Here is a 16,201-nt window from a genome sequence, read left to right as displayed (position 1 = left end):
CACCAGCCCTTAGCCCCACCCACAACCCCTTAGCCCCACCCACCACCCCCTTAGTCCCACCCCCAACCCCTTAGTCCCACCCACCACCCCTTAGCCCCACCTACAACCCCTCAGCCCCACCCACAACCCCTCAGCCCCACCCACCAGCCCTTAGCCCCACCCACAACCCCTTAGCCCCACCCACCACCCCCTTAGTCCCACCCACAACCCCTTAGCCCCACCCACAACCCCTTAGCCCCACCCACAACCCCTTAGCCCCACCCACAACCCCTCAGCCCCACCCACAACCCCTTAGCCCCACCCACAACCCCTTAGCCCCACCCACCAGCCCTTAGCCCCACCCACAACCCCTCAGCCCCACCCACCCCCCTCAGCCCCACCCACAAGCCATGTAGCCCTGCCCATAACCCCCACCCCCTTTGGCCCCGCCCTCACTTGTTGGCCCCGCCCCCCTGGCCCCGCCCTCACTTGTTGGCCCCGCCCAGCTTCTTGCGGATCTCGTCCATCTCGTGGTTCTTGTCGTTCACCTCCGACTTCTTGGCCAGGTGTTGGTTCTTCAGGTCCTGCAGCTGCGCCATCGTCTCGTCGATGATCTTCATGTGCCGCTGCTCCTCCTGGGGGGCCCAAAACAGCCCAAAATCACCCCAAAATACCCCAAAATCACCCCAAAATCCCCATCGTCTCGTCGATGATCTTCATGTGCCGCTGCTCCTCCTGGGGGGGACCCAAAACAGCCCAAAAATACCCCAAAATCACCCCAAAAATACCCCAAAATCACCCCAAAATCCCCATCGTCTCGTCGATGATCTTCATGTGCCGCTGCTCCTCCTGGGGGGCCCAAAAATATCCCAAAATCACCCCAAAATACCCCAAAATCACCCCAAAATACCCATCGTCTCGTCGATGATCTTCATGTGCCGCTGCTCCTCCTGGGGGGCCCAAAAATACCCCAAAATCACCCTAAAATACCCCAAAATCACCCTAAAATCCCCATCGTCTCGTTGATGATCTTCATGTGCCGCTGCTCCTCCTGGGGGACCCAAAACAGCCCAAAAATATCCCAAAATCACCCCAAAATATCCCAAAATCACCCCAAAATCCCCATCGTCTCGTCGATGATCTTCATGTGCCGCTGCTCCTCCTGGGGGGCCCAAAAATACCCCAAAATCACCCCAAAACAGCCCAAAATCACCCCAAAATACCCATGGTCTCGTCGATGATCTTCATGTGCCGCTGCTCCTCCTGGGGGGGGACCCCAAAATATCCAAAAACCACTTCAGACCACCCCAAAATAGCCCCAAATCACCTCCAATCATCCCAAAATAGCCCCAAATCACCTCCAATCATCCCAAAATAGCCCAAAATCACCCCAAGAATCCCCCCCATCGCACTGTTGATGATCTTCATGTGCCGCTGCTCCTCCTGGGGGGGGACCACAAAATCCCCCCAAATCGCCCCAGAATAGCCAAAAATCACCTGGAGTCGCCCCAAAATATTCCAACCCCCCCCCCCAAATCCCCCCCAAACCCCCCCAGACCTTCTTGAGCTTCTCGATCTCGGCCTCGGCCTCGTGCTCTCCCTGCTCCCACCTCGGCACCTCCTCCTGCTCCTCCCACCCCAAATTCCCCCAAAACACCCCAAATCCCCCCAAATATCCCAAACCCCCAAACACCCCAAATCCCCCCCAAAATACCCCAAATCCCCCTGAAAACCCCCCAAATATCCCAAACCCTCCCAGACCTTGAGCTTCTCGATCTCGGCCTCGTCCTCGTGCTCTCCCTGCTCCCACCTCGGCACCTCCTCCTGCTCCTCCCCCCCCGTGAGCCCCCCAAGGACACACAAAACCCCCCAAATCCCCCCAGAAACACCCCAAATTCCCCCCAAACCGCCCAAATCCCCCCCGACCTTCTTGAGCTTCTCGATCTCTCCCTCGTCCTCGTGCTCTCCCTGCTCCCACCTCGGCACCTCCTCCTGCTCCTCCCACCCCAAATCCCCTCAAAAACACCCCAAATCCCCCCAAAAAAACCCCAAAACCCCCCAAATCCCCCCCAAACCCCCCAGACCTTCTTGAGCTTCTCGATCTCGGCCTCGTCCTTGCGCACCCCCTGCTCCCACATCAGCACCTTCTCCTGGTCCTCCCTCAGCTGGTTCCTCTCGAAGTCCAGCTGGATCCCCAGCCGGGTCTTCTGGTTCTCGAACTCCAGCCTGGGGGGGGCCCCAAAATTGGGGGGGGGGGGGTCCGGAGGGGTTTTGGGAGGGCCCCAGGGGGGTTTTGGGGGAGGCCCTGGGGTCTGGAGGCCCTGGGTAACCCCCCCTCCCCCAGGTTTTGGGGTCCTCTGGGAGTCCAGGGGTGCCCCCCCTCCCAATTTTAGGGTCCCCTGGGGGTCTGGAGGTGCCCCCCCAGTTTTGGGATCCTTGAGGATCCAGGGGGGTCCCCCCAGTTTTGGGATCCCCTGGGAGTCCAGGGATGCCCCCCCTCCCAATTTTAGGGTTCCCCCAATTTTAGGGTCCCCTGGGGGTCCAGGGATGCCCCCCCTCCCAATTTTAGGGTCCTCCCAATTTTGGGATCCCCTGGGGGTCCAGGGGTGCCCCCCTCCCAATTTTGGGGCCCCCTGGGGGTCCAGGGGTTCCCCCCTCCCCAATTCTGGGGTCCCCTGGGTGTGTGGGGGATCCCCCTCCCCAATTTTGGGGTCCCCTGGGGGTTCCCCCTCCCAATTTTGGGGTGCCCTGGGGGTTCCCTGTCCCCAAGTTTGGGGTCCCCTGGGAGTTCCCTCCCAATTCTGGGGGTCCCCTGGGGGTTCCCTGTCCCAAATTTTGGGGTCCCCTGGGGGTGTGGGGGTTCCCTGTCCCCAGTTTTGGGTCCCCTGGGGGTTCCCCCCTCCCCAATTTTGGGCCCCCTGGGGGTGTGGGGGTTCCCTGTCCTCAATTTTGGGGTCCCCTGGGGGTTCCCCCCCTCCCAATTTTGGGTTCCTCCCTCCCAATTTCGGGGCCCCCCCTCCCAATTTTGGGTCCCCTGGGTGTGTGGGGGATCCCCCTCCCAATTTTGGGGTCCCCTGAGGGTTCCCCCTCCCAATTTTGGGGTCCCCCCTCCCAATTTTGGGGTTCCCCCTCCCAATTTCGGGGTCCCCCCTCCCAATTTTGGGGTCCCCTGGATGTGTGAGGGTCCCCCCTCCCAATTTCGGGGTCCCCCCTCCCAATTTCGGGGTCCCCCCTCCCAATTTTGGGGTCCCCTGGATGTGTGAGGGTCCCCCCTCCCAATTTCGGGGTCCCCCCTCCCAATTTCGGGGCCCCCCCCTCCCAATTTTGGGGCCCCCCCCTCCCAATTTCGGGGCCCCCCCTCCCAATTTTGGGGCCCCCCCCTCCCAATTTCGGGGCCCCCCCTCCCAATTTTGGGCCCCCTCACCGTTTCTTGGCGATCTCGTTCTGCCTCTTCACCTTCTCCTCCTCGAACTCGCGGATGTTCCTGACCCCGATTTCCCGGCAGAACTCCTCGAAAACCTCGTCCTCCACCTGCAGGGGGGGAGGGGAAACGTCACCCCGGGACCCCCCCGGACCCCCCCAGGGCCCCCCCAAAAAGCCCCACCTGGTTCATCTTCTCCTTGAGGTCCTTCATCTCCCGCTCCCGGCCCTGGATGATCCGCTTGATGTCGTTGATCCGCGGGCCGAAGTTGGCCAGTTCGCTCTCCAGCTTGGACTTTTCCTGGGGGGGGGGAGAGGAAAAGGGGGGTCAGAGGGTGGGAAGGACCCCCCTGAACCCCCAAACCCCCAAAATCCCTCCCAGAGCCAAGGACACCCCCGGGGAAGGACGGGAACCCCTCCGGAAACGATGGACTCGGAGACTCAAGGACCCCTGGAATGATCCAAAAAAAGGGGGTGAACCCCTCAAAAAGGGGGTTCACCCCTCAAAAAGGGGGTGATCCCCCAAAAAGGGGGTCAGAGAATCCCAAGGACCCCCCTTGTGCCCCAAAATCCCCCCCAGACTCACTGACGTGGTTGTGAATCCCCCTGGATTTAGAGGCTGGAAACCCCCCTGGAATGACCCAAAAAGGGGGTGACTCCCCAAAAAAAAAGGGGGGTCAGAGGGTGGGAAGGACCCCCCTGAACCCCCAAAACACCCCTGAGCCCCCAAAATCCCTCCCAGAGCCAAGGACACCCCCGGGGAAGGACGGGAACCCCTCCGGAAATGACGGATCTGGAGACTCAAGGAGCCCTGGAATGATCCAAAAAAGGGGGTGAACCCCCAAAAAAGGGGGTGATCCCCCAAAAAGGGGGTGATCCCCCAAAAAGGGGGTCAGAGAATCCCAAGGACCCCCCTTGTGCCCCAAAATCCCCCCCAGACTCACTGACGTGGTTGTGAATCCCCCCAAAAAACAGATTTAGAGCCGGGAAACCCTCCTGGAATGACCCAAAAAGGGGGTGACTCCCCCCTCCCCCCAAAAAAGGGGGGTCAGAGGGGGGGAAGGACCCCCTGAACCCCCAAAACACCCCCAAACCCCCAAAATCCCTCCCAGAGCCAAGGACACCCCCGGGGAAGGACGGGAACCCCTCCGGAAATGACGGATCTGGAGACTCAAGGAGCCCTGGAATGATCCAAAAAAGGGGGTGAACCCCCAAAAAAGGGGGTGAACCCCTCAAAAAAGGGGGTGATCCCCCAAAAAGGGGGTCAGAGAATCCCAAGGACCCCCCTTGTGCCCCAAAATCCCCCCCAGACTCACTGACGTGGTTGTGAATCCCCCCAAAAAACAGATTTAGAGCCTGGAAACCCCCCTGGAATGACCCAAAAAGGGGGTGACACCCCCCCTCCAAAAAAAGGGGGTGTCAGAGGGTGCCAAGGACCCCTCCTGAACCCCAAAATCCTTCTCTGCACCCCAAACCCCCCCCTGCAACCCCAAATGCTCCCCCAGACCCACTGACAGGGCTCTGAATCCCCCCAAACCCAACGGATTGGGAGCCCTGAGGGCCCTGGGACACCCAAAAAGGGGGAGTTCTCCCTGAAAAGGGGGAGTTCTCCCCAAAAGGGGGGATTTCTCCCAGAAAAAAAGGGATTTCTCCCTAAATAGTGGGATTTTCTCCCCAAAAGGAGGGGATTTCTCCCAAAAAAGGGGGGATTTCTCCCCAAAACCAGGGGATTTTTCCCCAAAAGGAGGGGATTTCTCCCCAAAAAGAGGGGATTTCTCCCCAAAAAGAGGGGATTTCTCCCAAAAAAGGGGGGATTTTTCCCCAAAAGGAGGGGATTTCTCCCCAAAAAGAGGGGATTTCTCCCAAAAAAGGGGGGATTTCTCCCCAAAAAGAGAGGATTTCTCCCCAAAAAGAGGGGATTTCTCCCAAAAAAGGGGGGATTTTTCCCCAAAAGGAGGGGATTTCTCCCCAAAAAGAGAGGATTTCTCCCCAAAAAGAGGGGATTTCTCCCAAAAAAGGGGGGATTTCTCCCCAAAAAGAGAGGATTTCTCCCCAAAAAGAGGGGATTTCTCCAAAAAAAGGGGGGATTTCTCCCCAAAAAGAGGGGATTTTTCCCCAAAAGGAGGGGATTTCTCCCCAAAAAGAGGGGATTTCTCCCCAAAAAGAGGATTTCTCCCCAAAAAGAGGGGATTTCTCCCCAAAAGGAAGAGATTTGCCTCCCCAGGTCCCCTGTCCCTGCAGCACCTGCAGGTTCAGGGCTCTGAATCTTCCTGAAAACAGGGGATTTCTCCCCCAAAAGAGGGGATTTCTCCCCCAAAAAGAGGATTTCTCCCCCAGCTCCCCCTCCCCACAGCACATGCAGGTTCAGGGCTCTGAATATCCCCAAAAGAGGGGATTTCTTCGCAAAAAGAGGGGATTTCTCTCCAAAAGGGGTCAGTCCCCCCACCTGCAGTTGAGGGCTCTGACTCTCCCCAAAATGAGGTGATTTCTCCCCAAACAGAGTTGATTTCTCCCCAAAATGAGGGGATTTCTCCCCAAAACAAGGGGTTTCTCCCCAAAATGAGGGGTTTCCCCCCCACCTGCAGGTTGAGGGCTCTGAATCCCCCAAAAAGAGTTGATTTCTCCCCAAAAAGAGTTGATTTCCCCCCACTTGCAGGTTGAAGGCTCTGAATCTCCCCAAAAGAACTGATTTCTCCCCCAAACGAGGGGATTTCTCCCCAAAAGGAGGGTTTTCCTCCCCACCTGCAGGTTGAGGGCTCTGAATCTCCCCAAAATGAGGGGATTTCTCCCCAAAAGAGTTGATTTCTCCCAAAAAGAGTTGATTTCTCCCCAAACAGAGTTGATTTCTTCCCAAAACAAGGTGATTTCTCCCCAAAAAGAGTTGATTTCTCCCCAAAACGAGCTGATTTCTCCCCAAAGTGAGGTGATTTCTCCCCAAAATGAGGTGATTTCTCCCCAAAATGAGGGGATTTCTCCCCAAAAAGAGCTGATTTCCCCCCAAACCGAGGTGATTTCCCCCCACCTGCAGGTTGAGGGCTCTGAATCCCCCCAAAATGAGTTGATTTCTCCCCAAAAAGAGTTGATTTCCCCCCAAAATGAGGGGATTTCCCCCCAAACCAAGGGTTTTCCCCCCACCTGCAGGTTGAGTGCTCTGAATCCCCCCAAAATGAGGGGATTTCCCCCCAAAATGAGGGGATTTCCCCCCAAAAGGAGGGATCCCCCCACCTGCAGGTTGAGTGCCAGGTGCCGGGTCTTGGTCTGCTCCAGGTCGCTCTGGGAGTACTTGAGGCGCATCTGGAGCCCGTGGGCCTGGGACTGCACCTGCCGCAGCTCGGCCTCCTTGCGCTTCGCCTTCATCTGCTCCTGGGGGGGAAAATGGGGCAAAAATGGGCAAAAATGGGTCAGGGGGGCCTGGGACTGCACCTGCCGCAGCTCGGCCTCCTTGCGCTTCGCCTTCATCTGCTCCTGGGGGGGAAAATGGGGCAAAAACCAGGGAAAATGGGTCAGGGGGGGCAGCTCGGCCTCCTTGTGCTTCACCTTCATCTGCTCCTGGGGGAAAATGGGGCAAAAAACAGGGTAAAAATGGGTCAGGGGGGGCAAAAATGGGCTGGGGGGGCAGCTCGGCCTCCTTGCACTTCGCCTTCATCTGCTCCTGGGGGGGCAAAAACGGGGCAAAAATGGGTCAGGGGGGCCTGGGACTGCACCTGCTGCAGCTCGGCCTCCTTGTGCTTCGCCTTCATCTGCTCCTGGGGGCAAAAATGGGGGGAAAATGGGCAAAAATGGGTCAGGGGGGGCAAAAATGGGTCAGGGGGGGCAGCTCGACCTCCTTGTGCTTCGCCTTCATCTGCTCCTGGGGGGGGAAAATGGGGGGAAAATGGGCAAAAATGGGTCAGGGGGGGCAAAAATGGGTCAGGGGGGCCTGGGACTGCACCTGCCGCAGCTCGGCCTCCTTGCGCTTCGCCTTCATCTGCTCCTGGGGGGGAAAATGGGGCAAAAATGGGCAAAAATGGGTCAGGGGGGGCAGCTCGGCCTCCTTGTGCTTCACCTTCATCTGCTCCTGGGGGCAAAAATGGGGGGAAAATGGGCAAAAATGGGTCAGGGGGGGCAAAAATGGGCTGGGGGGGCAGCTCGACCTCCTTGCGCTTCGCCTTCATCTGCTCCTGGGGGCAAAAATGGGGGGAAAATGGGCAAAAATGGGTCAGGGGGGGCAAAAATGGGCTGGGGGGGCAGCTCGACCTCCTTGCGCTTCGCCTTCATCTGCTCCTGGGGGCAAAATGGGGCAAAAATGGGCAAAAATGGGTCAGGGGGGGCAAAAATGGGTCAGGGGGGGCAGCTCGACCTCCTTGCGCTTCGCCTTCATCTGCTCCTGGGGGCAAAATGGGTCAGGGGGGCAGTTTGGGGGGCCCGGGGGGGCAGTTTGGGGGGCCTGGGGGAGCAGTTTGGGGGGGCCCAGGGGGGAAAAACGGGTCAGGGGAGCAGTTTGGGGGAAACAAAGACTTTTAGGGGAAAAGAACTTTTGGGGGGAAAAGAATTTTAGGAGGGGGGGAAAAAGGAACTTTTCTGGGGGAAACAAGAACTTCTTTTGCACGGAACGAGAACTTTTGGCAGGAAAGGAGAAGTTTTGGCAGGAAAGGAGAAGTTTTGGGAGAAAAAGAGAAGTTTTTGCAGGAAAGCAGAAGTTTTTTGCAGGAAAGGAGAACTTTTGGCAGGAAAAGAGAAGTTTTTTTCAGGAAAGGAGAACTTTTGGCAGGAAAAGAGAACTTTTGGCAGGAAAGGAGAAGTTTTTGCAGGAAAGGAGAATTTTTGGAAGGAAAGGAGAAGGTTTTTGCAGGAAAGGAGAAGGTTTTTGCAGGAAAGGAGAACTTTTGGCAGGAAAGGAGAACTTTTGGCAGGAAAGGAGAATTTTTGGAAGGAAAGGAGAAGGTTTTTGCAGGAAAGGAGAAGGTTTTTGCAGGAAAGCAGAAGTGTTTTGCAGGAAAGAAGAAGTTTTGGGAGGAAAGGAGAAGTTTTGGGAGGAAAGGAGAACTTTTTGCAGGAAAGAAGAAGTTTTGGGAGGAAAGGAGAACTTTTTGCAGGAAAGAAGAAGTTTTGGCAGGAAAGGAGAAGTTTTGGGAGGAAAGGAGAATTTTGGTAGGAAAGGAGAATTTTGGCAGGAAAGGAGAAGGTTTTGCAGGAAAGGAGAAGTTCTGGGAGGACAGAAGGGTCTGAGGAGGGGCCCAGGAGGTTTTTGGGGAGGGGGCACCTTGAGCTCCTCGGTGAGCCGCTCCTTCTTCTCCTTGAGCTTGTCCACGGCCTTCTCGTCCCAGCGCCGGGCCTTGGCCTTCAGGTCACTGGCCCCCCCCGAGATCACCCCCGACTTCTGGAACAGGGTCCCGTCCAGGGCCACTGTCTGGGGAGGGGGGAAAGGGGTTTGGGGTCACTGGGGGGGTCCAGGGAACTCCCAAAATCACCCCTGGGTTCTGGGACAGGGGCCTGTCCAGGGCAACTGTCTGGGGGAAAAAAAGGGGGTTTGGGGTCATTGGGGGTCAAGGGAACCCCAAAATCACTCCAGAGTTCTGGGACAGGGTCCCGTCCAGGGCCACCGTCTGGGGGGGGGAAAAGGGGTTTGGGGTCACTGGGGGGGTCCAGGGAACCCCCAAAATCACCCCTGAGTTCTGGAACAGGGTCCCGTCCAGGGCCACGGTCTGGGGAGGGGGGAAAAGGGGTTTGGGGTCACTGGGGGGTCCAGGGAATGGGGACACCCCCCAAAATCACCCCTGAGCTCTGGGACAGGGGCCTGTCCAGGGTCATGGTCTGGGGGGGCCATGGGGGGGTCACCTGGGGGGGGCAGGGGATGGGGGGACCCCCCTTGGTGCCAACAGAGCCCCCTGAGTGTGATGGGGGGTGTTTGGGGGTCTCAGGGATGGGGGTGCCCACCTTGTGCCTCTGGTGCCCCCCAAAGCAATGGGGGTCCCTGGGGGTCCAGGGGATGTTTGGGGGTCCCAGGGGGTACAGGGGTGCCCACCTTGTGCCTCTGGTGCCCCCCAAAGGCAATGGGGATCCCTGGGGGTCCAGGGGGTCCCTGGGGGTCCAGGGGATGTTTAGGGGTCCCTGGGGGTACAGGGGGTGCCCACCTTGTGCCTCTGGTGTCCCCCAAAGGCCATGGGGATCCCTGGGGGTACAGGGGGTCCCTGGGGGTGTTTTGGGGTGCCCACCTTGTGCCTCTGGTGCCCCCCAAAGGCCATGGGGTGGGGATGGGGGTCCCTGGGGGTCCCTGGGTGCCCACCTTGTGCCTCTGGTGCCCCCCAAAGGCCATGGGGTGGGGATGGGGGTCCCTGGGTGCCCACCTTGTGCCTCTGGTGCCCCCCAAAGGCCATGGGGTGGGGATGGGGGTCCCTGGGGGTCCCTGGGTGCCCACCTTGTGCCTCTGGTGCCCCCCAAAGGCCATGGGGGTGTTTTGGGGTGCCCACCTTGTGCCTCTGGTGCCCCCCAAAGGCGATCCTGCGGGCGTCCTCGACGTTGTCGCAGACCAGGGCGTTCCCGCAGGCGAACTGCAGGGCCTTCTTGATGTGGGGGGGCTCGTAACGGATCACGTCGATCACCAGCTTGGCCCCCCGCAGCTCCCGCAGCTTCTCGTCCGTGGGCTTCACCTGCACCCCAAAATGGGGGTCAGACACCCCAAAATGGGGTCAGGAACCCCAAAAACGGGGTCAGGAACCCCAAAAATGGAGTCAGGAACCCCAAAATGGGGGTCAGAACCTCCCAAAACAACCCCCCGCAGCTCCCGCAGCTTCTCATCGGTGGGCTTCACCTGCACCCCAAAAATGGGGTCAGACAACCCAAAACAACCCCCACACAGCTCCCGCAGCTTCTCTTCCATGGGCTTCACCTGCACCCCAAAAACGGGGTCAGACACCCCAAAATGGGGTCAGGAACCCCAAAATGGGGTCAGAACCACCCAAAACAACCCCCACACAGCTCCCGCAGCTTCTCATCCGTGGGCTTCACCTGCACCCGAAAATGGGGGTCAGGAACCCCAAAAATGGGGTCAGGAACCCCAAAAATGGGGTCAGACACCCCAAAAATGGGGTCAGACAACCCAAAACAACCCCCCGCAGCTCCCGCAGCTTCTCATCGGTGGGCTTCACCTGCACCCCAAAAATGGGGTCAGGAACCCCAAAATGGGGTCAGGAACCCAAAAAACGGGGTCAGGAACCCCGAAAACGGGGTCAGGAACCCCAAAAACGGGGTCAGGAACCCCTAATATGGGGTCAGGAACCCCAAAAACGGGGTCAGACACCCCAAAAACGGGGTCAGGAACCCCAAAAACGTGGTCAGGAACCCCTAATATGGGGTCAGGAACCCCCAAAAACGGGGTCAGGAACCCCAAATATGGGGTCAGGAACCCCAAATATGGGGTCAGGAACCCAAAAAAACGGGGTCAGGAACCCCAAAAACGGGGTCAGGAACCCCAAATATGGGGTCAGGAACCCAAAAAAACGGGGTCAGGAACCCCAAAAACGGGGTCAGGAACCCCAAATATGGGGTCAGGAACCCCAAAAACGGGGTCAGGAACCCTAAATATGGGGTCAGGAACCCAAAAAAACGGGGTCAGGAACCCCAAAAACGGGGTCAGGAACCCCTAATATGGGGTCAGGAACCCCAAAAACAGGGTCAGGAACCCCAAATATGGGGTCAGGGACCCCAAAAACGGGGTCAGGAACCCCAAATATGGGGTCAGGGACCCCAAAAACGGGGTCAGGAACCCCAAATATGGGGTCAGAACCACCCCATTCCAATCCCCCCGCAGCTCCCGCACCTTCTCATCGGTGGGCTTCACCTGCACCCCAAAATGGGGTCAGAAACCCCGAAATGGGGTCAGACAACCCAAACCCGGGGTCAGAACCACCCCCACAGCCCAACCCCTGCAGCTCCCTGTCCAGGGGCTCCCCCTGGGGTGGGGGGCAAAGGGGGGTCCCCAAACCCCAAACGGGGCAGGGGAGGGGCAGGAACCCCCCAGACCCCTCAGGGGTTCATTGGGAGCCCCAAACCCCTCCCAGGACCCCGAGGGGTTCAATGGGGACCCCCAAATCCCTCAGGGGTTGAACCCCTGAACCCTCCTCCCCACAGAGCCCTGAGCAAGGGGGACCCCAAAACGGGGCACCCAAACCCCAAAGGGGGGTCTGAGAGGGGGGCATCTGAACCCCAAAATGGGGCACCCAAACCCCAAAAGGGGGGTGAGAACCCCAAACCGGGCGTTCTCAAGCCCCAGAACGGGGGGCAACACCTCCAAACAGGGGTCCCCAAACCCCAAAGTGGGGCAGCAACACCCTCCCCAACCCAAACTGGGGGCCCCCCAGCCCCCCTCGAGGCAGTCGAGGGGCAGGAAGGTCTCAGACCCCCCAAAACCCCTCAAAGGGTGTCCAGGGGAACCCCAACCCCCAGATTTGGGTGTGTGTCCCCTCACCTCAAGGCAGTCGAGGGGCAGGAATGTCTCAGAGCCCCCAGATTTGGGGTGTCCCCCCTCACCTCGAGGCAGTCGAGAGGCAGGAATGTCTCAGACCCCCCAGATTTGGGGTGTCCCCCCTCACCTCGAGGCAGTCGAGAGGCAGGAATGTCTCAGACCCCCCAAAGCCCCCAGATTTGGGGTCCCCCCCTCACTCACCTCGAGGTAGTCGAGGGGCAGGAAGGTCTCAGACCCCCCAAACCCCTCAAAAGGTGTCCAGGGGAACCCCAACCTCCAGATTTGGGGTCTGTCCCCCCCCTCACCTCGAGGTAGTCAAGGGGCAGGAAGGTCTCAGACCCCCCAGATTTAGGGTCTCTTCCGCCCTCACCTCGAGGTAGTCGAGGGGCAGGAAGGTCTTGGGCTCCCCAAACCCCTCAAAAGGTGTCCAGGGGAACCCAAACCCCCCAGATTTGGGTTCTGTCCCCCCTCACCTCCAGGCAGTCGAGGGGCAGGAATGTCTCAGACCCCCCAGATTTGGGGTGTCCCCCCTCCCTCACCTCGAGGTAGTCGAGGGGCAGGAAGGTCTCGGGCTCCCCAAACCCCAGATTTGGGGTCTGTCCCCCCCTCACCTCCAGGTAGTCGAGGGGCAGGAATGTCTCAGACCCCCCAGATTTGGGGTGTCCCCCCTCACCTCGAGGTAGTCGAGGGGCAGGAACGTTTCGGGCTCCCCAGATTTGGGGTGTCCCCCCCCCTCACCTCGAGGCAGTCGAGGGGCAGGAAGGTCTCGGGCTCCCCAGATTTGGGGTGTCCCCCCTCCCTCACCTCGAGGCAGTCGAGGGGCAGGAAGGTCTCGGGCTCCCCAAACCCCAGATTTGGAGTCTCTCCCCCCTCACCTCGAGGTAGTCGAGGGGCAGGAAGGTCTCGGGCTCCCCCCTCTGCTCCTTGATGTACTGGATGCAGTCCCGGCCGGTTTTCTCCGAGTCCACGATGATGGCGTCCATGTTCTTCCCCAGCACCTTCGTCACCGCGATCTGGTACTTCTTCTGCGTCGGCTGGCACAGGTCGATCAGGCGCCCGTACTGCGGGGGGGACACCACAAACGGGGTCAGGGACCCCAAAAACGGGGTCAGGGACCTCGGAAATGGGATCAGGGAGCCCAGAAACAGGGGGGAGGTGAGGAGGGCACAGGGGTTTGGGTTCTTCTGCGTCGGCTGGCACAGGTCGATCAGGCGCCCGAACTGAGGGGGGGGACATCAAAAATGGGATCGGGGACCCCAGAAATGGGATCAGGGACCCCAGAAACAGGGGGCAGGTGAGGAGGGCACAGGGGTTCGGGTTCTTCTGCGTCGGTTGGCACAGGTCGATGAGGCGCCCGTACTGAGGGGGGACACCACAAACGGGGTCAGGGACCCCAAAAATGGGGTCAGGGACCTCAGAAATGGGATCAGGGACCCCAAAAATGGGATTGGAGACATCAAAAATGGGATCGGGGACCCCAAAAATGGGATCGGGGACCCCAGAAACAGGGGGGAGGTGAGGAGGGCACAGGGGTTTGGGTTCTTCTGCGTCGGCTGGCACAGGTCGATCAGGCGCCCGAACTGAGGGGGGACACCAGAAACGGGGTCAGGGACCCCAAAAATGGGGTCAGGGACACCAAAAATGGGATCAGGACCCCAAAAACAGGGGGCAGGTGAGGAGGGCACAGGGGTTCGGGTTCTTCTGCGTCGACTGGCACAGGTCGATCAGGCGCCCGTACTGCGGGGGGACACCACAAACGGGGTCAGGGACCCCAGAAACGGGGTCAGGGACCCCAAAAATGGGATCAGGGATCCCGGAAATGGGGTCAGGGACCCCAAAAATGGGATCAGGGACCTCGGAAATGGGGTCAGGGACCCCAAAAATGGGATTGGGGACCTCGGAAATGGGATCAGGGACCCTGGAAATGGGATCAGGGACCTTGGAAATGGGATCAGGGACCCCAGAAATGGGATTGGGGACATCAAAAATGGGATCAGGGACCTCAAAAACAGGATCAGGGACCCCAAAACCAGGGGGCAGGTGAGGAGGGCACAGGGGTTCGGGTTCTTCTGGGTGGGCTGGCACAGGTCGATCAGGCGCCCGAACTGAGGGGGGGACACCAGAAACGGGGTCAGGGACCCCAAAAATGGGGTCAGGGACACCAGAAATGGGATCGGGGACTCCAGAAAATGGGATCAGGGACCCCGGAAATGGAATCAAGGACCCCAGAAATGGGGTGAGGGACCCAGAAAATGGGGAGAGACCCCGAAAATGGGGAGAGGAACAACGGAAATGGGAGGGGAGGGGAGGAGGGGGCCGGGGAGGGGGTTTGGGGAGCGGGTTTGGGGAGCGGGTTTGGGGTCCCGCTCTGGGTAGGGGGGCCCAGGTCAATGGGGTGCCCCTGATGTGGGGGGAGACACCACAAAATCAGGGCAGGTGACCCCAAATGGGGTGAGGGAGCATGTTGTGGGGGCAGGTTTTGGGGGGCAGGTTTTGGGGCGCAGATTTGGGGTGTCACTCAAACAGATGCAGGGTAGAGCTGAGGGTCCTGGGGTGGGTTTTTGGGTGCAGGTTTTGGGGTGCAGATTTTGGGGTGCAGATTTGGGGTCTCACTCAAACAGAGCCAGGGTAAAGCTGAAGGTCCTGGGGTGGCTTTAGGGGGGCAGGTTTTGGGGAGCAGGTTTTGGGAGTAGATTTAGGGGTGCAGGTTTTTGGGGTGCAGACCTTGGGGTGCACATTTTGGGTGTAGATTTTGGGGTGCAGGTTTTTGGGGTGCAGGTTTTGGGAGTGCACCTTCTGGAGTGCACATTTAGGGTTTCAGATTTTGGGGTGCACATTTTGGGGTGCAGGTTTTGGGGTCCCACTCACCACAGAGCCAAGGTAGAGCTGAGGGGCCCGGGGTGGATTTAAGGGTGCAGATCCAGGGGTGCAGGTTTTGGGGTGCAGGTTTTGGGGTGCAGGTTTTGGGGTGCAGGTTTCTGGGCGCAGGTTTTTGGGGTCACACTCATACAGAGCCAGGGTAAAGTTGAGGGTCTTGGGGTGGTTTTAGGGGTGCAGGTTTAGGGGTGCACATTTTGGGGTGCCCATTTTGGGGCACAGCTTTGGGGTCCCCCTCACCACAGAGCCGGGGTAGAGGCATTTGGGGTGCGGGTTTTGGGGTGCCCCTTTTGAGGTGCAGATTTCAGGGTGCCCATTTTGGGGTGCAGGTTTTGGGGCTCAGGTTTTTGGGGTGCCCCTCACCACGGATCCCGGGTAGAGCCGTTTGGGGTGCAGGTTTTGGGGTGCAGGTTTTGGGGTGCCCCTCACCACGGATCCCGGGTAGAGCCGTTTGATGCTGCCCATTTTGGGGTGCAGATTTCGGGGTGCCCATTTTGAGGTGCCCATTTTAGGTGCCCATTTTGGGGTGCAGGTTTTGGGGTGCAGGTTTTGGGGCTCAGGTTTTGGGGTGCCCCTCACCACGGATCCGGGGTAGAGCCGTTTGGGGTGCAGGTTTTGGGGTGCCCATTTTGAGGAGCCCATTTTGAGGTGCCCATTTTAGGATGCCCATTTTGAGGTGCCCATTTTGGGGTGCCCATTTTGGGGCTCAGATTTCGGGGTGCCCCTCACCACAGATCCCGGGTAGAGCTGTTTGATGCTGCCCATTTTGGGGTTCAGGTTTTGGGGTGCAGGTTTTGGGGCTCAGGTTTTTGGGGTGCCCCTCACCACGGATCCGGGGTAGAGCCGTTTGATGCTGCCCATTTTGGGGTGCAGATTTCGGGGTGCCCATTTCAGGACGCCCATTTTGGGGTGCAGGTTTTGGGGTGCAGGTTTTGGGGCTCAGGTTTTGGGGCTCAGGTTTTGGGGTGCCCCTCACCACGGATCCCGGGTAGAGCCGTTTGATGCTGCCCATTTTGAGGTGCCCATTTTGGGGCTCAGGTTTTGGGGTGCCCCTCACCACAGATCCGGGGTAGAGCCGTTTGGGGTGCAGGTTTTTGGGGTGCCCCTCACCACGGATCCGGGGTAGAGCCGTTTGATGCTGCCCATTTTGGGGTGCAGGTTTTGGGGTGCCCCTCACCACGGATCCCGGGTAGAGCCGTTTGATGCTGCCCATTTTGGGGTGCAGGTTTTGGGGTGCAGGTTTTGGGGTGCCCCTCACCACGGATCCGGGGTAGAGCCGTTTGATGCTGTCCATGATCTCGGCCTTGCGCTGCTGGCGGCTGCTCTCCTGCCGGTCGATCCGCGCGTCCCCGAGCTGCTCCATCACCTGGTTCAGCTCCTTGTTGATCTCGTCGATGCGGCGCTTGGCCAGTTCCACCTCCTCCGTCAGCTCCCCCTCCAGCCTCTTCTGCTCCTCCAGGGACTGCCTGGGGGGAGAAATGG

At 59.2% G+C, this 16,201-nt stretch overlaps 1 protein-coding gene and 1 long non-coding RNA gene across 2 annotated transcripts in view; both read right to left on the bottom strand.

Annotated features, from left to right (window-relative positions):
- Positions 1 to 16,201, bottom strand: part of LOC127463960 (structural maintenance of chromosomes protein 1A-like) — a gene marked incomplete at its 5' end in the record, with an annotated part of 44,906 nt that overhangs the window by 13,969 nt on the left and 14,736 nt on the right. Inside the window, 9 exon segments of the mRNA XM_051773994.1 lie at positions 469 to 614; positions 2,064 to 2,205; positions 3,404 to 3,510; positions 3,584 to 3,700; positions 6,625 to 6,762; positions 8,642 to 8,788; positions 9,849 to 10,028; positions 12,718 to 12,903; positions 15,978 to 16,185. Coding sequence (XP_051629954.1) covers positions 469 to 614; positions 2,064 to 2,205; positions 3,404 to 3,510; positions 3,584 to 3,700; positions 6,625 to 6,762; positions 8,642 to 8,788; positions 9,849 to 10,028; positions 12,718 to 12,903; positions 15,978 to 16,185 — 1,371 coding nt within the window.
- On the bottom strand, positions 13,214 to 14,031 carry LOC127463958 (uncharacterized). Its single transcript, XR_007901102.1, has 3 exons — positions 13,982 to 14,031; positions 13,613 to 13,738; positions 13,214 to 13,255 (listed from the first exon to the last, which is right to left on the bottom strand). It is a non-coding gene; the product is annotated as an uncharacterized LOC127463958 (long non-coding RNA).

Source organism: Manacus candei, unplaced genomic scaffold (genome assembly GCF_025592945.1).
Source record: "Manacus candei isolate 608988 ecotype Guabito, Panama unplaced genomic scaffold, ASM2559294v1 h1tg000183l, whole genome shotgun sequence".
NCBI classification, from domain to species: Eukaryota; Metazoa; Chordata; class Aves; order Passeriformes; family Pipridae; genus Manacus; species Manacus candei.
The sequence above is the reverse complement of the archived record's forward strand: the minus strand, read 5'-3'. Positions and strand labels throughout refer to the sequence as shown.